General features: G+C 56.2%; 1 protein-coding gene across 2 annotated transcripts in view; it reads left to right on the top strand.

Annotated features, from left to right (window-relative positions):
* Nucleotides 1–23,078, top strand: part of NECTIN2 (nectin cell adhesion molecule 2) — a 29,438-nt gene extending 6,360 nt beyond the window's left edge. The window contains exons 2-9 of one of the 2 annotated variants that reach the window (XM_042919334.1): nucleotides 4,839–5,234; nucleotides 8,997–9,293; nucleotides 10,430–10,547; nucleotides 11,524–11,672; nucleotides 18,881–19,034; nucleotides 21,213–21,276; nucleotides 21,426–21,512; nucleotides 22,070–23,078. In XM_042919334.1, the coding sequence (XP_042775268.1) occupies nucleotides 4,839–5,234; nucleotides 8,997–9,293; nucleotides 10,430–10,547; nucleotides 11,524–11,672; nucleotides 18,881–19,034; nucleotides 21,213–21,276; nucleotides 21,426–21,512; nucleotides 22,070–22,336 (1,532 nt within the window). In that variant the 3' untranslated portion in view covers nucleotides 22,337–23,078. Of the gene's footprint in view, nucleotides 1–4,838; nucleotides 5,235–8,996; nucleotides 9,294–10,429; nucleotides 10,548–11,523; nucleotides 11,673–16,083; nucleotides 16,796–18,880; nucleotides 19,035–21,212; nucleotides 21,277–21,425; nucleotides 21,513–22,069 lie in introns of those variants that run through there. The other variant, XM_042919335.1, reaches the window with a different exon arrangement.
* The last annotated feature ends 691 nt before the right edge of the window (nucleotides 23,079–23,769 follow it).

The following is a 23,769-nucleotide window of genomic DNA, read 5'->3' as shown; positions in this document are numbered from 1 at the left end:
GTCAGCAAAGACCCCTCCCCCTGGGCACTGATGTTCTAGTGGGGAAGATACATCAGGTGCTTTGAGGGAAATGAAGCGGGGTCGAGGCAGTTTTTATTACCATTACGGTGCTCAGGGGGTCTTTGCCTAGCTGAGCAAAGACCTGAACGAAACGAGGGAGGGAGCCATGGGGACATGTGGGGAAGAAGCATTTCAGGATGCCGGAACCAGTGCAAAGGCCCTGAGGTCGTCTGGGGAACAGTGGGGAAGCCAGTGTGGTCAGAGCAGGGTGAGCCAAGGGGAGAGGGTGGGGGATGAGGCTAGAAAGAAGGTGGGTGCAGATCGTGCGGGGCCTTGAGAGTTTCTTTTCTGAGTGAGGAGGGCCGCCGGAGGGCGGGCTCTGAGCCGGGAGGAGGGACCTATTGGCTGTGTTTGGGAACAGACCGTGAGGGCAACTGCAGTCCTCCGTGCGGGCAGATACCAGTGAATTAGGAGCTCAGACGTGGTCTGTTGGTGGGTATATTTTGTAGATGGAGCCGACAGGGTTTCCTGATGGACCGCGTGTGGGGGTAGAGGACGAGGGGCGACGTTTAGGTGGAAACACCCCTAACCCCACAGGGGCTGAACCATCCTGTTCATTCAGAATTAGAAACAGATTGGGGGAACTTCCAGAGGCCCCTGGGTGGCTCCGTCGGTTAAACGTCCGACTGTTGGTCTCGGCTCAGGCCGTGATCTCGAGGTTCGTGAGTTCGAGCCCCGCGCCGGGCTCTGGGCTGACAGTGTGGAGCCTGCTTGGGATTCTCCGTCTCCCTCTCTCTCTCTGTCTCTCAAAATAAATAAACATTAAAAAAAAAAAAAACAGAATGGGGAACTTCAGGCCATGGGATTTTAGAACCTCATTCATTCGGAGAATATTGAGTGTCCACCAGGAGCCGATTGCTGTCGCAGATACTGAGGGCATAGCTTGTGGGCCTAACTGGGCAAAGAAGTCACGAAAGTCCAGGCTGGAAGAGGGGGAGCAGTGCTCTGCAGAGGAACTGGGGGGGCAGGGGGAGGCGCGTATGGCCCTCTGGGGCAGAGTGTTGGGGATGAAAACCCTGCCTGGGGAGCCTGCCCCACAAGAAGCCAAGAGTGGGGTCTTTTTTAAACCTCTGAAGCGGACAATGCTGAGACACCCCCCCTAGATACAGGAGGGCAGCCCTCCCTCAGAAGATCCAGTTGTCACGTGGCCACAAGGACCTCCCCAGCATGTGAAATCTGGCTCAGCGAAGGGTCCCAGGGACCCAGAGGTAGGGGTGGGGCTCCGCGAGCCTGAGCTCTGCTTCCCTTGAAAAGGAATGCCTTCTCCTTCAGGAAGCCCTCCGGGCCTCCCTCAGGCGGGTCAGGCCTCTGGCTGTGGGTTCTTACGTGCACACCTCACCCCCTTCAGTCTTCCAGGCCACCTTGACAATGACTCTTGGGGCAACGTGGGTCTCCCCGCCCCATTGTCTACCCTCACCTGATACACGTGTCCCTGTCTCTTCTGAGGCACCTGCACCCCACACAGAGCCAGATACTCATTTGGTTGTATTTATTGAGCGCTTACTGCATGCCATGCCTTGGTATCGCCTCCGGGGATACAGCAGGGAACGAGAGACAGACATTCCATCCCCAGGGGCCAACCCTCTAGCACCCAGGACCTGTTTGCTGAGTCACCGTCCCACGAACTTGCCTGGGATGGGAGCAGATTCCAATCCCTCCTTCCCCCACCACGCAATCCCTTTAAGTTCTAAGTCCCCCTCCAGGAGCCAGCCTCCAGCCCTGCACCCAGTCTCCATCGTAACCTCTGGGTCTTCCAGTGACCCCTCTGCAGGACTTCTTGCTGTCTGGTGAGGCATTTCTGCCCGGCTCCACCTGCCCCTCGGGTTCCCTGGGTTCAAGCCTAGTCATTCTCCAGCTGCGGGACCCTCCGTAGCTCCCACTTGCCTCAAAGGGGAAAACCTCCGTTCCTGGCCCGACCCTACTTTGCTCTCTCCAGAGCCCACAAGGGCCGGGTGATTTTTCCTGACAGAGGGCCCGTCCCTCCCCACCCAGCTGGAAAGAGGCAGGCCGTTGGGGGACCCTTGTCCCACATTCCGCGCCTTTGGAGGCCGAGTGGGTGAAGGATCCTGGCACCGGAGGGAAGGGACAGCCTTTCCTCAGCTCCACCCAGTTGGTGACCCCCAGGAACCCCATATCCTGATTTTGGTCTGGATTTTGAGCTTTAATCTCCAGACCCTTCTGTGAGTCAGTAGATGGGTGAGTGCTGGTTCGTGTTGGAAACAATGCTGTGTGGGCCAAGAGTGAATACACGCGAAGCCGGATTTGGCCTGCGGCGGGCTGGCAGCTAACGGCCTCTGGCCTCTGTTTGACTCACCCGTGCGGGGCCCCTCAAAGGCCTCGTGGCAGGAAGTCGTCTCATGGAATCGTCACGAGGGATCCTGCTTGAACATCCCCATTTTACAGATGGAGGGATTTAGGCTCAGAAATAAGGTCACCACCCCCCTCCCCACCCCGGAAAGGGACTGAGCCAGCAGGACACCACCCATGGCACCCTGCTCAGGGGTCCCACACTCTTGACATTCTATAGTGTGGCCTGTCTGAAGGGGAGGAGGCCCCCTTCCCAACATGTCACTCTTGGGTTATTTTGGGGACATGCGTGGGGATTTCATGAGATAACAGATCTTTTTTTTTTTGAAAGTATTTTTCAAAAACTTTTTTTTTTTTCATGTTTATTTCTTTTTGAGAGAAAGAGAGAGTGTGGACGGGGGAGGGGCAGAGAGAGAGGGAGACACAAGACTCCGAAGCAGGCTCCAGACTCTGAGCTGTCAGCACAGAGCCCAATGCGGGGCTCAAACCCACGAACGTGAGATCATGACCTGAGCCGAAGTTGGACACTTAACCAGCTGAGCCACTCAAGTGCCCCTTACGTATCTTTTTAAGTTTATTTATTTATTCTGAGAGAGAGAGAGAGAGAGCACGCGTGCACGCGAGCAAGTGGGGGAAGGGCACAGAGAGAGTCTTGTGGGGCTCGAACTCACAAACCGTGAGATCATGACCTGAGCCAAAGTCGGACACTTAACCAATGGTGCCACTCAGGTGCCCCGAGGCGACAGATCTGTTACACGGTGGTCTTGGCTGGGGGCTTCTTTCCAAAAGTTTCTGGGACCGGCCCCGCTGATGCAACTGCCTTCTGCGGGGACCCTCTCATTAGGGTCTCCTATTAATGTGCCCTGGGTTTCTGTATGAGGCCAGTGCTCCCCACCCCCATCTCGGTCAAAGACAGCTGGGCAGCCTTTGCCCCTTGAGCAAGGGCATGTGCCCTCGGCCTTGCCTCAAGGCTGAGTATCAAGGGCCACTCGTAATTATACTTACCTGGCTGTGTTTATTTAACAAGCACTGATCTCCTGTTTCCTGTGGCCCTGTGCTGAGTGCTCCACAAATATTCTTTAATCTTTATAACAGCCCCTATAGGGGGCGGAGCCCTCTGATTACCCTCATTTTACAACCGGAGGAAACCAAGGCCCAGAGAAGTTCAACGACTTGCCCAAAGTCACACGGCCAGCACGTGGCAGCACCAGGATGCGAACCCAGGCAGCCTGGGCCCGCGGTCGCCGTGCTGTATTGCCTCGCACCACAGAGCAACATCCTTCCTTATTCCGTGTTTTTAATAAACGCGAGAAAACAAAAGAGAAGGGAAAAGAGACGTTCACGCAAAAACCCGTTTGCTCATATTCCGTCCTGTTCACAATCAACACAAAGTGGAGACGACCCGAGTGTCGATCAACTGATGAGCCGATAAATGACACAGAACGCACCCACACAGTGGCAGATTATTCAGCCGCGAAAAGGAACCAAGCGCCGAAACTTGAAAACAGGATGCCGGGTGAAGGAAGCCAGTCACAGCGCCACCTAGTGTATGATTCCATTTATATGAAATGTCTCAAAGCGGCAGATGTGTGGAGGCCAAGGAAGTGAGTGAGGGGTTTCCAGGGGCTGGGGGCACGGGGAGCGACTGCCAGTGGGTACCGAGTTTCTTTGGGGAATTATAAAAATTCCCTAAAATTGACTGCAGTGACAGACACCATATGTAACAAGTCTTGTGAATGAATATACAATATATACTCACCTGCTTTCAGTGGGTGGGAATTATATCTCAATAAAGTTGTTTCAAAAGAAAAAAAAAAGTGGGGCACCTACGTGTTTCAGTCGGTTGGGCGTCCGACTTTGGCTCAGGTTCATGGGTTGGAGGCCCCCCCCCCCGCCCCGCGTTGGGCTCCGTGCTGCCCATGCAGAGCCTGGTTGGGATTCTGGATCTCTCCTCTCTCTCTGCCCCTCCCCCACTTGTGCTTTCTCTCTCTCTCTCAAAACAAACAAACGGTTGGGGCACCTGGGTGGCTCAGTGGGTTAAGCATCCGACTACGGCTCAGGTCACGATCTCGCGGTCCGTGAGTTCGAGCCCCGCGTCGGGCTCTGTGTTGACAGCTCAGAGCCTGGAGCCTGTTTCAGAGTCTGTGTCTCCCTCTCTCTCTGACCCTCCCTCATTCATGCTGTCTCTCCCTGTCTCAAGAATAAATAAATATTAAAATAAACAAACGGCTTTTAAAAGGATATTAACAGTAATTCCACACCAGCACGTAATCTAGTCGAGATTCCTACGTCCCCAGTGTTTCTGTGAAACGTGCTCTCTGGAAGAATCGGGAATCGGGACCTCACAAAGGCTCCTGCGTCGCATCTGGGGCTTGCATTTCCCAGTGGGGCCCCTCAGCGATGGCCCTGCCTGGCCTGGAGGTGTCTGGCTCCTTCCCCCACCCACCTCTCTCTCTCTCTTTTCTCTCCAGGAGCCCAGGATGTGCAAGTTCGAGTGCCGCCCGAGGTGCGGGGCAACCTGGGGGGCACCGTGCAGCTACCGTGTCACCTGCTGCCGTCGGGACCGGACGTCAGAGTCTCGCAGGTGACGTGGCTGCACGTGGACGCAACCGGCACCAGCAGGAGCGTGGCCGCCTTCCACCCTTCGTACGGGCCCAGCTTCCGCAGCCCAAAGCCCGGCGAAGAGCGGCTGTCCTTCGTCACCGCCGGGCAGAGCGGTGGGACCAGGCAGGGCACGGAGACGGAGCTGCGGGATGCCACGCTGGCCCTCCGGGGACTGACGGTGGAGGATGAGGGCAACTATACCTGCGAATTTGCCACGTTCCCCAGTGGCACCAGCCGGGGGACGACCTGGCTCCGGGCCATAGGTGAGCAGGGTCGGGCGGGAGAGCCCTCTCGCAGATCTGTCTCTCCCTCTGCTCCAGCGGTGATATCGGCTTTCTCCGTGGTCTTCGGTCAGTTGGCAAATATCCATTAAGCGCCTGCCGTTGCCAGACTCTGTTCTGCGGGTTGAGGTTACAGCAGGCACAAGGCATTCGCCAAAGACGTACTGAGCACCTATTATGTGCTGGGCCCTGTTTGGGGCTCTAGCAACAAAGCAGTAAGACAGCTCCCTGCCCTCCTGGGGCTTCTAGTTCAATAAGGGAAGGTCAGACAGTAACTAACGTTAGTAAGAAAAACAGGAGTGAGTCGGGTGGCTCTAGGTGCCATGGAAGCTGGTGGGGGGCAGATTATAATTTTGGCTGTAGGGTCCGGGTGAAATCTGAAGAAAAACTCGAAGGAGGCAAGGGAGCCCCGTAGGTTCTCTAAGGGAACAGCATTTCAGACAGAGAGAATGGCAGGTGCAAAGGCCCTGAGGCAGGGCCCACCTGGAACATTTGCCGTAGAGCAGGGAAGTGAGTGTAACCGGAGGCTTGCGACTAAAGGGAAAGGAGGAGGGGACAAGGTCAAGAAGATAGTGGGAGCCACGGGATCACAGACAGCCCCATGAGCCACATGAGGACTTTGAATTTTGCCCTGAGAGAACCAGAACTGTGGGAGGTTCTGAGCAGGGGATAGGTGTGATCTGGCTTCAGTTTTCACAGGCTCCTCTAGCTGCAGGTCGGGGGGGGGGCAAGGGTGGCAGCTCAGGGGCCGCAGGGGAGCAGGGGAGCGCGCGAGTCCCGGCAGGAGGTAATGGCAGCAAGGCGGAAGCAGTTGGGGCAGCAAGAAGAGATCAGATTCGGGAAACAGGTAGTGCCGGGGAATGATCCAATTAGCCAACAAACAAAGGGGACACACCAGGATGATGTGATACTCACTCCGAGTAAGCGACCCCGGTGGTCCCTTTTAGACGGAATGGGCAGGGAAAGAAAGCCTCTTAGTCAGGTCCTGATGCGTAAGGAGTCACGCGGGGACGTGTGCCCTCGGGCAGGGGAATAGATGCACCCGTAAGAGGGAAGCCCGTACCAAAAAGCTGGGACGCAGGAGTGCACTTGGCATGTACCAGGAACAGAAAGGAGGCTGGTGGCCAGGGCTCGCGTGACCCCTCACCGAAGCAGGAAAACCAGCAGAGCCAGATCGCATGGGCCTCCTGGGCGAAGGATTCCATGGGGGCAGATGCAGCGGGGGAGGGGAGGAGTGGGTGGGATAAAGCCTCCAGCTCCAGCCGGGGAGGGGGCAGGGGACGGGGGGTGACCAGCACAGCCACTTAAGAAAATGGGGGAGACTTTGAGAAGGGCTTTTTTTTTTTTTGAAGGATGCTCTTTCTTTTTTTTTTTTTTTAATTTTTTTTTTTTTAATGTTTTATTTATTTTTGAGACAGGGAGAGACAGAGCATGAACAGGGGAGGGTCAGAGAGAGGGAGACGCAGAATCTGAAACAGGCTCCAGGCTCTGAGCTGTCAGCACAGAGCCCGACGCGGGGCTCGAACTCACAGACCGTGAGATCATGACCTGAGCCGAAGTCGGCCACTTAACCAACTGAGCCACCCAGGCGCCCCGAAGGATGCTCTTTCTTGTTCCATCTTGGGCACCCGCCTGGGATCCCACCTTCCCCCGGCAATGTCCCACAAGCCACCTCGCTCGGGACTCTCATTTTCGCTCTCTCAGCCCCAGAGGGTTTGAGAAGTCCACCCTGTACCGTCCCTGGGCAAAGGCTTTCCTTTCAGAGGCGCCCGAAACCCCGGTTGTTTTGCAGAATTCAAAACACAAGACTTTCACCACACCACCCCTGGCAAAGGTCTCTTCCCATCACTTGTTCTGTTTGAGAAATATACGCGGAGAGCACCTGTCTCACCCCAGGTGCCTCCTGCGGCAGGTGCACAGAACAGACCAGCCAGACCTCTGCTTTTCGTGGACGAGCAGGTGCCGTGAGTCCCCCCCCAAAGGAGAGTCAGATGTCAGGGAAGTTCCCGTGAGGAAGTGAGGCTGGGATCTGCAGGAGAAGACCCCGCAGCGGGTGGGAGCAGGGTCTGAGGGCGGCGTGGGGCAGGTGCCCAGGACGGTCAGAGGACAGAGATAGCAGGGTGACCGGGGAGGATGTGAGGAGGCCCCTCGGAGGCTTTGGCAGTCCGGGGAAAGGAGAGGAGAGCCCTACCGCATGGATGAGCTCAGGGGAATCCCAGATAGAGATTTCCACAAGCCAGCTGGAGAGCTGAGGCACCCCCCGGGACAGTCTGGTGATAGCCGCGGGTTGCTTATTCCTCATGGCGGTTTTATTGTTTTCCCTCCCCATATCTTTCCATGTTTTCCAGGAAGGTAGGTGAAAAGGGCAAAAAAATTCCAGCTTTGGGAATCTCCGTAACCTTTATCCCACTTCTGGCCCCTCAATTTGCTGGTGATTTCAGGAAAGAAGTAGAAGGCCTTTTGAGCTGGACCTTTGAACTACATTATTCTGCTTTGGCTTAAAAAAAACAAAACAAAACAAAACACTTAGCCTCTTCCAGACAGAATTCTATCATGGCACACGGTGCAGCGAGTGCTATACACAGAAATTTATTTAATCTGCACAACAATCCTACGGGGTGGGCATTTTTTTAATTAATTTTTGTTTGAAGTTTATTTTGTTGTTTTTGTTGTTTGTATTTATTTTTTTTTTTAATTTTTTTTAACGTTTATTTATTTTTGAGACAGAGAGAGACAGAGCATGAACAGGGGAGGGGCAGAGAGAGAGGGAGACACAGAATCTGAAACAGGCTGCAGGCTCTGAGCTGTCAGCACAGAGCCCGACGCAGGGCTCAAACTCACGGACCGTGAGATCATGACCTGAGCTGAAGTCAGACGCTTAACCGACCAAGCCACCCAGGCGCCCCTTTGTTGTTGTTTTTAATGTTTATTCTTTGAGAGAGAGAGAGAGAACGAGCAGAGGAGGGGCAGAGAGAGGGAGACACAGAATCCGAAGCAGGCTCCAGGCTCCGAGCTGTCAGCACAGAGTCCAACGTGGGGCTCGAACTCACAAACCACGAGATCGTGACCTGAGCCGAAGTCGGACACTTAACCAACTGAGCCACCCAGGCACCCCCAAGTTTATTTATTTTGGGAGAGAGAGTGAACAGGGGAGGGGCAGAGTGAGAGGGAGAGAGTCCCAAGCAGGCTCTGTGCTGACAGCATGGAGACTGATGTGGGGCTCGAACTCACGAACCGTGAGATCGTGACCTGAGCTGAAATCCAGAGTTGGACGCTTAACTGACCGAGCCACCCAGGCGCCCTGGGCATTTAAGTTTATTTATTTATTTTTGAGAGAAAGAGAGAGCGGGAGAGGGGTGGGGGGGTGGGGAGAGAGAGAGAGAGAGAGAGAGAGAGAGAGAGAGAGAGAGAGAATCCCAAGCAGGCTCTGCACTGTCAGCCCAGAGCCCAGTGTGGGGCTCGATCCCACAAACTGTGAGATCATGATCTGAACCAAAGTCCAGAATTGGACAGTCAACCAACTGAGCCACCCAGGCCCCCTGGGGTGGGAATGTTTATTATCCCGACTTTACAGAAGAGGAAACTGAGATCCAGAGCTGGGAAATGACTGGCCGAAAGCCGTGCAGCTGCTGAACAGAACTGGGATTGGATAAGCCCAGGCAGTTGGGGCTTAACTTAGGCTGAGGTGTTTTGTTGAGTGACTGCGGGTGAGGAGTGACGTCACCCCTCTGTTGCTCTCCCCAGCACAGCCCCAGAACCACGCTGAAACACAGGAGGTCACCCTGAGCCTGGAACCTGTGCCCGTGGCCCGCTGTGTCTCCGAGGGGGGCCGGCCACCCGCCCGAATCTCCTGGTTCTCGCCCCTGGACGGGGAGGCCAGAGAGAGCCAGGTGTCCGGACCTGTGCCCGGCACAGTCACCGTCACCAGCCGCTTCACCTTGGTGCCCCTGAGTCGAGTGGATGGTGTCAAGGTCACCTGCAAAGTGGAGCACGAGAGCTTTGAGGAGCCCATCTTGCTGCCTGTTACCCTCTCCGTGCGCTGTGAGTGTTTCAGGATGTGACCGCGTTCCCCGTGTGGTCTACGCTGGCTTCTCTAGGGCACTGTCTACACTACCGCCGAGTGCTGGCTGCATTAGCCCACCCCGGGCCAGATTCTGCCCTGCCTTCCTGCCGGTTGTCTATACTGGCTCTCGTGGGCAACGCCTACACCCTGGGTCCTCGTTGTCTCTACTGCCTTCTCTAGGCTCTCTCCTTGCCGCCCCCATCGGTGGTAAAGCAAGGTTTGCAGGGGCCGGTTGTATACATTTCTTCCCAGTCCCACATCCAGCGAGGTCACACTGATAGCTTGATGTTGATCGCTGAGGGCTATTCACACCAAGGAAATCGGCAAACACTGCAAATCAGGCCTGTTCTTTTTTTTTTTTTCTTTTTTTTTTTTTTAACGTTTATTTATTTTTGAGACAGAGAGAGACAGAGCACGAACGGGGGAGGGCCAGAGAGAGAGGGAGACACAGAATCGGAAGCAGGCTCCAGGCTCTGAGCCGTCAGCCCAGAGCCCGACGCGGGGCTCGAACTCACGGACCGTGAGATCGTGACCCGAGCCGAAGGCGGACGCTTAACCGACTGAGCCACCCAGGCGCCCATCCATCCCCCTTTTCAAAAAGCCGGTTTACCAACCCCCACCGGCCCCCCTACGATATCTTTTGTGGCTCCCGAGGGGGCCCCGGTTGATATTTGCTTTACCGTGTGCATCGACTACTGTGGGTTTGTAGCAACCAACCCAACGTTGTCTATACCCCCCCCCACCCCCATTCACACCATCTAAACTGACCCTGCTGGGGTTGCCATACCAGCTCCTGACCCCCTCCCCCTCCCGTATGATTCACGCTGGCCCCTGTGGGCCCCGTCGTGGCAGCAATAACACGATCTCTGTGGCACCCTCAGACGCTGCCGCCATTGAACGATACCTTCCTCGAAATGGTCCAGGTGGCATTCCGGGACAGCAGGTGTGCTGGCCTCAGCAGACGTAGCCCAAACTGACCTGCCCCAGTTTCCACGGGTCCACGTCCTGCCAACCCACCTCATCTCTTTAGGATTCCCGTCTATCTGCTCACCTATCCGCTCTCTGGGGACTCCGCCCGTCTCTGAGCCAGCCCCCCCCCCCCCATTTCCTCCAGACCCCCCTGAGGTCTCCATTTCCGGCTATGATGACAACTGGTACCTCGGCCGCAGCGAGGCCACCCTGAACTGTGATGTCCGCAGCAAACCAGAGCCCACAGGCTACGACTGGAGCACGTGAGTCCTGGGTGGGTCTGGGCCCGTGGGTCTGAGGGAGGAGGGGGCTGAGGGCAGGACTCCTGGGTCTGAGGGAGGAGGGGCTGGGGGCCTAGACTCCTGGGACTGAGGGAGGAGGGGGTGGGGGCCTAGACTCCTGGGTCTGACGGAGGAGGGGCTGGGGGTCTGGACTCCTATGTCTGAGGGAGGAGGGGGCTGGGGTCTGGACTCCTATATCTGAGGGCTTGGGGCCTGGACTCCAGTGTCTGAGGGAGGAGGGGCTGGGGGGACTGGGTCCCTGGGTCTGAAAGGGGAGGGGCTGGGGGCCTGAACCCCTGGGTCTGAGGGAGGAGGGGCTGGAGGCCTAGACTCATGGGTGTGAGGGAGGAGGGGCTGGGGGTCTGGACTCCTGTGTCTGAGGGAGGAGGGGCTGGGGGCCTGGACTCCTGGGTCTGAGGGAGGAGGGGCTGGAGGCCTAGACTCCTGGGTGTGAGGGAGGAGGGGCTGGGGGCCTGGACTCCTGGGTCTGAGGGAGGAGGGCTGGGGACAGGACTCCTGGGCCTGAGGGAGGAGGGGGCTGGGGGCTGAATTCCTGGGTCTGAGGGAGGAGGGGCTGGGGCTGGATTCCTGGGTGTGAGGGAGGAGGGGCTGGGGGCAGGACTCCTGGGTCTGAGGGAGGAGGGGCTGGGGGCTGGATTCCTGGGTCTGAGGGAGGAGGGGCTGGGGGCCTAGACTCCTGGGTCTGAGGGAGGAGGGCTGGAGCTGGATTCCTGGGTCTGAGGGAGGAGGGGCTGGGGTCTGGACTCCTGGTCTGAGGGAGCAGCACCAGGGATCTGAACCCATGAGTCCTCCAGGAGATGGCTGGCAGTGTCGGGTCTTAAGTATTAAGTTTTATGTCCCTGGAGCTTGGGTGTTAAAGGCTGCGTCATCAGGGACCAGGCCTGTGCCCCGCTATGGGCCCTGATGTTCCCCTCCGGTGACCCCTCACGCCTTCCAGGACCGCAGGCGTCTTCCCCGCTTCCGCAGTAGCCCAGGGCCCCCAGCTGATCATCCACTCGGTGGACAAACTCGTCAACACCACGTTCATCTGCACCGTCACCAACGCCGTGGGCACGGGCCGTGCTGAGCAGGTGGTCCTCGTCCGAGGTGAGCGGGTCTCGGAGGTGGCGGGCGAAGATCGGGTCAACCCCCCAAGTGCTCCTCCTTCCTGGGTTCCGGGGCCGCGTTGCGGGGAGGCTGTGCCGCCGGCCTGGGGAGGGATCCAGACCCGCCTCGCCGATGAGAAAGGAGGGCAGTGGGGCTTTTCTGTCTCGCACCCCCCCCCCCCCAGTTGGATCTGGATCAGGACGATAGAGTAGGCACTGGCAGGAGAATCGGGAGGATGAGGCCTCTGCTAGGTGCTTGCTCGAGACTAGAGGCTCGGAAAGGGTCTTCAGGAAGAGACCCGGGGATATTGCCCTGGGCTCCAGTTGGAGAGACGCATGTCAGACAGCTAGGCAAACAGAAACACACTCAAACACTGATTTCTTACAGGGAGTGCCGGTCAAGTAACATTAGGAAATCAGTTTGTTTGTTTGTTTTTTTTAATTTGCATTCATTTATTATTTTTTTTTAATGTTTATTTTTGAGGAAGAGACAGACAGAGCGTGAGCGGGGGGAGGAGCAGAGAGAGGGAGACCCAGAATCCGAAGCAGGCTCCAGGCTCCGAGCTGTCAGCACAGAGCCTGACGCGGGGCTCAAACTCACGGACTGTGAGATCATGACCTGAGCCAAAGTTGGACGCATAACCGTCTGAGCCACCCAGGAGCCCCTTATGAGAGAGAGAGAGAGAGAGAGAGAGGTAGCACTCTCCAGTGAGCGAGTGGGGGAGGGACAGAGAGAGAGGGAGACAGAGGATCTGAAGCAGGCTCTATGCTGACCGCAGGGAGCCCGATGCAGGGCTCGAACTCACAAATTGGGAGATCATGACCCGAGCTGAAACCAAGAGTCGGACGCTCCACCGCCTGAACCACCCAGGCGCCCCAGGAACTCAGCTTTCGTGTGTGTTGGAACATTTGTGTTTCTAGGGGGTGTATTTTGGGAATGGCAGCTGATGTGTCTGTGGGTCAAAAGTTCTCTGAGTCCCCCCCCCGATACTGAACTCAAACTCCGGAGGGGCCCTAAGACAGGAGAGGAAAAGAACGAAGCCAGGCCGGGCCTGTGGCCCAGGCTGACGGAGGCGGGGTCGAGGTCACGGCTGTGGAGCCACCCACCTAGTGGGAGGCAGGAACTGTTACAAGGCGGCGTGCCCCGAGACCCAGACATGTGAACCCCAGGGCTGAGAACGGACCAGCAGCCCGCGGGGCCCACGTCTACAGAGACGGGCTCTGTGCTCCGTCCGAGATGGCATCGTAACCGAAACAGAAACTCACCCACCGCAACCCACACTCTCAGACTCACCGTCACCCAGACACACCCCCCAAGAGAACAGGGCCGCACAACGAACAGAGCCACCGAGATGCCATGTGTACCTGGAGGAAAAAACAAAAAAAAACATTCTAGGAAACACCCTCCCAGCTCGACACTCTACACAACACGCCTGTGCAAACACACAACACCGGGCATAGTGGGGAGGAGGAGAGGCCCCCTCAGAAACAGGACTGCAGACAAAGGCACAGAGGCGTGAGGACAGGCACACCCACACCTAGAGACAGGCAGACAGGCGCCACGGCCAGAAACAAAAACAGATCCCCTTACTAAGACATAATCTTTTTTTTATTTTTAATTTTTTTAACCTTTATTTATTTTTGAGACGGAGAGAGACAGAGCATGAACGAGGGAGGGTCAGAAAGAGGGAGACACAGAATCCGAAACAGGCTCCAGGCTCTGAGCTGTCAGCACAGAGCCCGATGCGGGGCTCGAACTCACGGTCTGTGAGATCATGACCTGAGCCGAAGTTGGCCACTTAACCGACTGAGCCACCCAGGCGCCCCATCTTTTTTTTTTTTTTTTAACGTTTACTTATTTTTGAGACAGAGAGAGACAGAGCATGAACGGGGGAGGGGCAGAGAGAGAGGGAGACACAGAATCGGAAGCAGGCTCCAGGCTCTGAGCTGTCGGCACAGAGCCTGACGCGGGGCTCGAACCCACAAACCATGAGATCATGACCTGAGCTGAAGTCGGCCACTTTAACCTACTGAGCCACCCAGGCGCCCTGAGACATAATCTTACAACACACACACACACACACACCCCCCTAGAGAAACAAACGGAAACAGACCCCTCTCAGGAATTCCCTCGCCCTGGAGATACGACACGCATGTTCCGGGTCACGGTCACAGCCAACGCACCCATAGAGACAGGCGGCCTGCCCTCAGCAAGGCTGACACTCACACGCACAAACGCACACCCCTGGAGGGAGACCCAGACGTGCCGGCAGTGGGGAGAGCCCCGCGGACGGCAACGGTTTCCACACGCGGAAACCATCCCTCACACAGATGCTAAGGGAGAAACTCAAAGACGGTCTCAGAGGTGCACGCCCTCAGACAGTCCCCAGAAACCCCGTTGCTTTCAACACATCGTCATCTGACAAATATTTGTCGAGGGCTCCTCTTGGCCAAGCCGCCTCCTTGATGTCGGGAACACGGTGGCGAGCAGAGAGGCCAGTCCCTGCCGTCGAAGGCACACCCCGGGGAGGGAGGGTCAGCTCCACCTGCTACCCAGCAAGACGCCCAACTGGAAATACATCCCCTGAACCCGTGCCCCAGGTACACACCCTCTTGGGCGTCCGCCCTCAGTCAGTAGGCACCCCCAAGGGGTAGAGCCCCGCAAAGCACAGGTGCAGTCCTGCCTGAGGGTCGTCCAAGGGATCCACAACCACGAAAACACGGACACCCCCTAAAACTCCTGAAACACACAGAAACGGGCGGGCCCACAGGCCGTGCCACAGGCTAGACCTCGCCTCAGGGCGACTGGAGAACTTTTGACCCGCCGACTTCACGAACACGCCCGCCGTCTCCAAAATACCACCTCCAGGAGCACAGATAAACATTCCAGCATGCACTAAAGCAGGTTCCCAGACATTAACTGATAAGCATCCGCAGCAAGAAAACTGTTCCACGCCTCTAACCCGTGCGCAGGTACAGACACACATTCCAGAGAAACTGTTTCACAAAATACCGCTTGACCCTTCACACTGCGGACACACTTTTTCTGGTCTGCTTTTTATTATTATTATTACTGTTCCTCGCGAGTCACTAAAGTGAGGTGACAGCCCTCTGGGTCATGGCTCTATTTGAAAATGCCACTCTGAAAAGAGACACCTGGAGAAGCAGGTGCCCTCAGGAGCGTGGGTCCCAGCCTCTCCTGTGCGCAGGGTGTGGGGAGGAGGGGCTCAGGTGTAAGTGGGTCCCCCTCCCCCTGGTTTCTCCCCATCAGGCCTGGCATGCAGGGGTGGGGCAAGGGGTGTGTAGAAAATGGTTCCTGGTTCCAGCTGCATCAATGTCTCTCCCTGATGTGGGGCCCAGGGTCCCCTCCCTCATCTCTCCCGCCCCCACCCTAAGCACTCCCTGGCTTCCTTCTCCACCTCCCTCAGACCCCTCCCCTCCCAGCTGCTGGGCCACTGATGGGGACAGGGGGCTTCATGGCTCCATTTTCCACACATGGCCAGACAGGAGGCAGGCCATGTCGCCCGGACCAGGTGCCCCCCAGCCACTTCCAAGGGGAGGGAACTATCAGGAGAACCCTCACCCTTCTCGTCCCCTTCTGTCCAGCCCAGAGAGCTCTGGAATCTGTGACAGTCTCGAACCCAAATCCAGCTCTGCCTCTTGATGGCTGGATCCACCCAAGGTTCTGTGACTCGAACATCAGAGCCTTTGTGAGGACCCCACGGCCTGTCCCAAGCGGGTCACAAACTCGGATACCTACGGGGTCCTCGCAAGTGACCGGCTGGCCAGATGCGGAACCCTGTTCCGATACGAGCAGCCAGCCTTCACTCAGCCACTGCCCATCACCAGGGGCAGATGAGAGATTGGTGTCGCCATCAGTTTGATTTTCTTTTTCCCTAAAAGAAATCGGGATTTGTGGTGAGATAGCCTGGTTTTGAAATGTTAGCGAGTTTAATTTTTTTTTTTTCAGTTTATTTATTTATTTTGAGAGGGTGGGGGTTGCTGAAGGGGCAGAGAGGCAGAGACAGAACCCCAAGCCCCGACGTGGGGCTCGAACCCACGAACTGTGAGATCACGACCTGGGCGAAATCAAGAGTCGGAAACTCAACCGGCTGAGCCACCCAGGCGCCCCCAGCAAGTGTTAAGTTTTGAAAAACCCTGTGCAGGTATAAGGAACCACATCTGGCCACCCGTTGGCCCCCCCCCCCCCCCGCCCCCACTCTGTCCAAGGTGCCCACCGCTTAGCGCGGTCTCCCTTCCCTCCGCCTCCCCCACCTTCTGCCCACACCCCGAATCACATCCCGGATTTTCCCATCACTGTCCCTGTCGTGTCCTGTGCCCCGTCCCCCAGATGTGTCCTCTTGACCTCTTGTCTCCCTTTCTGTCTCTCGCCCCTCCTTCTCTCTCCTCAGACACACCCCGGGCCTCGCCCCGAGACGTGGGTCCAGTGGTGTGGGGGGCCGTGGGGGGGACACTGCTGGTGCTGCTGCTTCTGGCTGGGGGGTCCTTGGCCTTCATCTTGCTGAGGGTGAGGAGGAGGAGGAAGAGCCCTGGAGGAGGAGGAGGAGGAGGAGGCGACAATGGAGGAGGATCCTACGATCCAAAAACTCAGGTGTTTGGGAACGGGGGCCCTGTCTTCTGGACACCAGCCGCCCCTGGTCCCCTGAAGCCAGATGGCAAGGATGAGGAGGACGAGGAGGAAGAGGAGGAGAAGGCAGAGGAAGGTCTCATGTTGCCTCCACCCAAGTCTCTCGAGGACGACATGGAGTCCCAGCTGGACGGCTCCCTCATTTCCCGGCGGGCAATTTACGTGTGACCCTGACACAGACAGAGACAGAGACAGAGACAGCCGCCCCAGCCAAGGGTTCCAGACTGGTTGGACTCGTTTTTCTGGACGACACTGGAGCTCAAGTGCTCCCTCCCACTTCCCTGGGATTGGGAGGGGACAGGAATCACACACTGGACTTCTGTCGCCAGGGCTGCGCGGGGGGAAGGAGAGGCCCCTGCGGAGCTCAGTAGTGGGGACCCAGAGAGGAACCCCCACCCCCACCCCACCCCCAGAGACTTGTTTTTGGCTCTGACCCGCCCCACCCTGCCCCGCGACACTCAGGAGTTAATAAACGCCTTGGAGGAAAACAGCGGGGGTGTCTTGTAATACATCAGACCCCCTCCCTGGGGGGTGGGACAGGGACTGCTAGGTCCCGGGGGCGGGATGGGGGAGGGGCTGTGTTCTGACTCTTTGGATCCATCAATGACGCACCGGATGCCTGAGACCCCTGAGGCCAGTATAACCGGGGGAGCCGGTTGCTGGGTTCTGGGCTTAGAGGCTGGGAAGGTTGGACTGGGGGGGTGGGGGTGGGGGGCGGTCCCAGGACTTGCAGGTGCCTTTCGGGTGGATTAGCCAGACTGGTGAGAACCCTGAGCTCCCCAGAACAGGACTGGGAACCTGGACTCCTTGGCTGGGGGGGCGGGGGGGGGGGCGGGAGGGGCGCGAAGCTCAAACCTGACCTTGAGGTTGTTGAGGATCTTGGGAGGGAGAGCACTGCCCGCTGTGTTCTCTGGGCCCTGAGGATCCTGGGCAGGTGCTGGGGGACTAAGGAACCAGGAAAACCCCACCTTGACACCGATGACACCCGGGCCTTTTTCAGCCTCCTTCCTCTTTCCTTGCCCTGGGCCCAAGGGGCTTTTCGGTGATTCAGGGGAGGGTCTGCAGGTCTGTATCCCTCTTTCCCCTCCCCCAACCCCCAGCTAGAAAAGCCCCCAAACCCAGGCTGGGGAATGAGGGGGGTGGGGGGGACAGGGTCCTGCCCCAGTCACCTCTGCTCTCCCAATGGCCCCTGGCCATCCCTCTGAGACGCAGGTAGATCTGTGTGGGCCCCCGCAGCTGTCGTGGGGCAGGGTGTAATAAGCCTGTGCCAGGAACAACCGGCACTGAGCAGCTAAGTGGGGCTCGGGGAGTTCATTTCCCACCAGTATTGACTTCCACTTATTCTGCCAGGGGCACAGAGGTGACTTAGACAGCCCCCTCCCCCTGGGCGTGCAGTCAAAAACAAAACAAAAAAACCCAGGAATCCCAGCACTCTTAGGATGGCTATGTGTGGCTTGAGCGAGCGGTGATTACTATTGTCCCCCCGAGCCCCAAGCCCTGAAGCCCTCCGGAGGATGCCAGGCTGGGGTGCGGGAAGTAGTGGAAACCGGGGACCCAGCCATTATTCCTCCGGGCAGCTTGATCTCCGCATCTGTGCAATGGGGTTCACAGAGGGTGGGGCTCTTGCGTGTGCGTGGTTTCCTCTGGTTGTTTACGGTCCTGTCACCCACTCTGGTCCCCGCCCCCTCCTCCCCAACATGGGAGGCTAGCGCCAGCAGGCAGGGGCGGGAGTTTTGCCGACCTGGCACACGGGCCCCTCCTCCTCCATCTGGCAAACGCCAGCTGTGTGCCAGAGCCTGCCCCTTGGAGCTCACAGTGCAGTGTGGAAATTGGCAAGCAAACAGGTGACATCAGGGGGTGAGAAGTGCTACAATCGAGAAGCCCAGGGGGCCACAGCTCCTCTCAATTCCCTTTCCTGTTAGGTTGGCGGAGCTACATCCTCTGCCCCCGATGACTCGATGACTCCGTTCCCTGTAATGAGTGAAGGGTTCCCATCCCGATTCCAGAATCCCCTAGGTTCCGCGCCTCTTAGCGCTGCCCCATCACCTCCCTTCCCTCTTCTCCCCTGTCTCCCCCTCTTTTCTGGCCGCACGGTCTCCTTGCTGTTCCTCAAAAGGAACACGAGGCTTCCTCCTCAGGGCTTTTGCACTGGCTGTTTCCTCTGCCTGCAATGCTCTCATTTCCTCACGGTTCACCCCCTGTGGCTCCTTCAGGTCTTTGCTCAAACGTCACCTCCTATTAAGTCTGTCTCTGGCGACCCCTGCCCCCCCCCCCCCCCGTCACTTCCTTGTCACCTTCCCCTATGTTTTCACCCCGTATCACTCACTGCCGCTTGGCAGATGAGCTATTGTATTTGTTTCTGTGCTGTTGGTCCTGTATGTTTTGTTCACCACTGCGACCCAACAAATGCTGAGTAAGGACTAGGCAAAGGAACGAACGCCCTCTGCCTTTGGGAGAAGAGGTGGGCAGGTGGGCGATGACTTAGGGAAGAGGGTGCCTGGGAGTAAGGAGCTGTGGCTTCCTCTCCTGGGGATCCCCTTACACTGTCCCTCTTCTTGCAGAGACCCCCAACACAGCAGGCGCAGGGGCCACGGGTGGCATCATTGGGGGCATCATCGCTGCCATCATTGCCACCGCTGTGGCCGCCACAGGCATCCTCATCTGCCGGCAGCAGCGGAAAGAGCAGAGGCTGCAGGGGGCAGAGGAGGATGATGAGTGAGTGACGGGCCCTGAGAAGTGGGTGGAGGAGGGGGTCCCAGAGTTGGGGAGCCCAAGGGGGGGGGGAGGGGAAACATCTGTGATGGCCGTGGGAAACAGAGCGACCCAAAATAACTGTGACTTAAATGGGAGGGAGGCCTTATTTCTGTCTCCCACAAAGCACGGGTATGACAGCTATGCTGCGTGAAGCCATCAGAGCCCAGGCTCCTGCTACCTTATTACTCAGCCTTCCCTTCCCTCCCGTTCCATGATAGCTCCCCGCTCTATCACCGTCTACATACTGGACAACCAGATACGGCCATCCTGGCCTCGAAACAGGCATTCCTGCCAGGGGAAAAGATAAACAGAAGGCAGTGAGCTGCCCTATAAGGGAACCTGTCACACCCCCTCACTTCCCATTGGCCAGAATCTAGTCACATGGTGCACCGGCCGCAAAGGACGCTGGGAAATGTAGTCTTTATTCTGGGTGATCATATGTCCAGCTAAAATCTCTCTTTCTCTCTTTTCTATGTTTATTTCTTTATTTTGAAAGAGAGAGAGCAGGAGAGGGGCAGAGAGAGAGGGAGACAGAGAATCCCAAGCAGGCTCTGCACCATCAGTGCAGAGCCCAATGTAGGGCCTGAACTCACAACCCGTGAGATCATGATCTGAGCTGAAATTAAGAGTCCGATGCTGTTCAATAGTCTTTGTCCAAATTTTAGATTCTCGGAATAAATGCCTTGTACAGATGCAAAAAGCACATAAACAAACAAAAGAGTCCGATGCTTAACCAACTGAGCCACCCAGGCACCCCCAACTAAAATCTCTTAATATGAGAAAGAAGGAGCCTGGATATGGGGGCCAGGAGGGAACCAGCTACACGTCTCTGTGTAGAACATTTGTTATGTGCCAGGCTTGGCGAGATGCATTTTTACATGTGTGACCTTGAGGAAGCCTCACATCCATTCGTTGACTCAACAAGCGTTCAGAAAGTATCCACTAGGGCCAGGCCCTGGAGGTTAGTGACGCACTGATGAGACAAACGTTTTTAAAGTGTTCACACACATAAATACATCATGGAAACATAAATTCTCACGGGGAGCCAATGGTACCCACTTTATCAGAAAGGAAACAGGTTCAGAGGGGGCTGAGATCACTTGCTGAAATTCGCCCAGCAAGGAAGCATTTGGGGGGCAAAATGGTTCTGAAGTAACACTACCCAGTGTGTGTGTGTGTGTGTGTGTGTGTGTGTGTGGGCGCGCGCGCGGCAGGCGTGGAACACTTGTTAACAATGTAGATTCCCGAGCTTATACGAAACCTACTACATCAGAACTTTTACAGGAAGGGCTCGGAATCTGTATTTATAACAAGTTCCCTGAGTTATTCTGATGCACAAGAAAGTTTCTGAACCACTGCCTTAATCATCTAGTCAGTTCAAACCAACAACTTGCCATCGATCTCCTCTGTCCAACCCAGGGCTGAGACCCCGTGGTGCCTGAGATGGCCCTGCCCTCCTGGGGCTCACAGTCTGGAGGAAACAGACCCATCCCTAGAGAGTGGCAGTCCAGCATGGCCGGCGATGGGCTAGAAAAGCTGAGAGAGCTGTGAGAGGCCAGAGGGGGCCCCTGACCCAGCGTGGAGGGTCAGGGAGGGCTTCCTGGGGGAGGCAACATCCGAGCTGGGGATTGAAAGCACAGTAGGCACTCATTATGCATGCAGGATGCTCTGGTCTGCGGGTATGTATGATGAGGGAATTGTATCCTAGGTTGGAGGCCAGGAAAGCATTTCGTTTATTCATTCATTCTATTAACAAATACTTCCTGACTTCCTCATGGCGAGTTCTGAGAACACTGTTGAAGACCCAGATTTCATTTTTTCCTTCACATTGCTTCACAGTGGGATATGGTTATTGGATGATATCAGAAATAATATTTCAAACACAAACTCAGTAAATGCTCTGAGAGGGAAGAAAAGCTAGATGTAACCATATGTCCAGAATTCCTGACCCTCCCGGAGAATCAGGCAGGCTTCCTGGAAGAAGAGAAATTGATGGGGATGATTAGGCATTAGCTGGGCAAGGGGGCACATGGGCGGTGGAAAGGGAGATCAGTTAGAGGGGAGAGCAGGTGCGGTGACCTGGGATAGGAGGGCTCTTCCCGTCTGAGCCTCCACCTTGACCTACCTCCTACCCCACAGTCTGGAGGGGCCTCCCTCGTACAAGCCACCAACACCCAAGGCGAAGCTCGAGGAGCCAGAGATGGTGAGCACTTCCCCCGGTACCCGGCTGCGCCCACACCCATACCCACCTTTCCCCACTGAGGCGGGGGCTAGGAGGGGGAGCTGGTTGGGAGAGGCCAGCCATGGGGGGGGGGGGGGTTGTCCTGACCCGCCCCTCTTCCTTCCCTGCAGCCCTCCCAGCTCTTCACTCTTGGGGCCTCGGAGCACAGCCCGCTCAAGACTCCCTACTTTGATGCTGGCGTCTCATGTGCTGAGCAGGTAGGAGCTCAGGGCAGGTCAGGGGTGGGTTTAGGGCCAGGGTCAGCTCCTGACATTAAAGGTCACAATTCAAGGTCAGGGCCGTGTCTCTGGTCAGAGCTTAGAGAATCAAGATGTGTTTAGGATTCAGTGGGGGAGATCTTGGTTGAAAAAGCGCAAGAACATGAGGTTAGAGCCCAAGGTCACTCAGTCAGTGAAAGCGGTCTGCTGGATGTCAGGGGTCCTATCAAAGTTGAGACAAACCGAGGTTCAAGGAGCTGTTTCGGCCTTAAGGTTAAGTAGTTGAGGATAAAATTGAAGATTGAAGTCAAAGGTTCGTGGAGAAAGACTTGTGGTCAGGGATCAAAAGACAAAGGAGAGGCCCAGGAGCGATGGTCTGGGCTTTGAGTTCTGGATAAGCCGTATGACTGCCCCAGAGCAATTTCAGCCCTGGCCGCAAGGGGTAAGGTTAGGTCTGGTTGGCATAAGGAGATGGTCGAGATTTGGGGGTCAAGGGGCGGATTGGGATTCTGTGTGCTCAGGAGATGACCTTGGGCTTTTTCCCTCCCTGCCCCCAGGATATGCCTCGATATCATGAGCTGCCCACCTTGGAAGAGAGGTCAGGGCCCCTGCTCCTGGGGGCTACAGGCCTGGGGTCACCCATCCTGGTGCCTCCAGGGCCACCTGCTGTGGAGAGGGTTTCCCTGGACTTAGAGGAAGAGGAGGAGGAGGAGGAAGACTATTTGGACAAGATCAACCCCATCTATGACGCCCTGTCCTACTCTAGCCCCGCTGATTCCTACCGGAGCAAAGGCTTTGTCATGTCCCGAGCCATGTATGTGTGAGCTGCCGTGGCCCTGGCCTCTTGCCTCTCACTTTTTGATCCCTCAACTTTCTGCCAGGCCAGGCCACTGTCAGTTAACACACAAAAATGCATCTCATCTGTGACTTCTACTTCGGTGGCTCCACGATGACCTCTAATCCATGATCTCTGACCCAGAGAAACCAGTCATGACAACAGAAACCTGGCAACCTTATCTCAGGTGGGGGTGGGGAAGCACATTCCTGCACAGCCTCTGACCCGAGGACTCCTAAGACTGTGACTTTAGATCATACCTCTCACGTCCCGTCATCTCCAGACTCCCTCAAAACCCCAAAGAAGAACCCCAGACCTCTGATGTGTCCTCAGGAAGTAAACTCCCAATAGCTCTCCTGGGGTAGTTGGTGGGGGCACCCTGCTGCTCAGACCTGAGCCCTCCAGGCAGCAGAGCCCCACTCTCCCCCTCCCCACCCTGTCTGTTCCCCAAAGGCAAGAGGGAGGGGATTCCCCAGCCCACAGTGGAACTTCCTCATCTCCCTCCTGCAGGCAGGAGTCTCAGGGGTCCAGACCCTTCCCTGAGCCCCCACTACCCCAATTCCTGTCTAGAGGGAATTAAGCCCCAGCCCGGGGTTAGGATGAGGTAAGCCTCATGCAGTGTGCCTTGCCAGTCCCAGCCTTAGGAGAAGAATTTGCTGTTATGCTGAAGACTACTGAGTCCTTTTACTCCTGCCCAGTGGGGATGGAACCCAAACGTCTCCTGGCAGGGGGTGGGGGTTGGAGGGGGTGGGTGGGGATATAATACAGTTTTGTAATACAGCATTTCCTACAAAATCTGAGTTTATACTTTGACCGGGTGTCAAATTGTGTTTTCTGCGGGATGTGAAGGGGATGGGAGTGGAACATGATGGGAAATGAAGAGGGCGCCTAGAGCTCGAAGGAATCAGTAGGATAGACGTCAAGATGGGTTACAGGCAAAAAATAAAAGGGCCAAAGATATCTAAAAAAAAAAAAATATATATATATATATATATATATATATATATATATATATATATATATGAGCGGATAATGAGCAAAAACGCGTAAGCCAAAAACATAATGGTGGATAATGGAAGGAAAGGGGGAGGAGTCCAGGGAACGGTGGTTAATGACAGGGAACGACAATCTATGGGTAATGGACAGGAATAAACGGAACAAAGATAGAAATGGCAGTAATTCAGTTTGAGGGACTCAGGTTTAAAGGATAAATGGCAAGTAAGAATAGGCCAAAGGCAAAATTACGAATAATGCAATAGGAGCTCAGGGCATTATGGTTAATAGAACTGAATGAATGAGCCAGAGGCAGAGGAATAATAGAGAAACAGGGCCGGCAGGCATGACGGGTAATGGACCCAAAACATCATGGCTAATTAAAGAAGCGCTAGGATGATGGAAGTGAACAGGCAGAAACGAGCTATA

This window comes from Panthera leo, chromosome E2 (genome assembly GCF_018350215.1).
Source record: "Panthera leo isolate Ple1 chromosome E2, P.leo_Ple1_pat1.1, whole genome shotgun sequence".
NCBI lineage: Eukaryota > Metazoa > Chordata > Mammalia > Carnivora > Felidae > Panthera > Panthera leo.
Note: the sequence above shows the minus strand (reverse complement) of the source record. Positions and strands in the feature narration are given on the sequence as shown.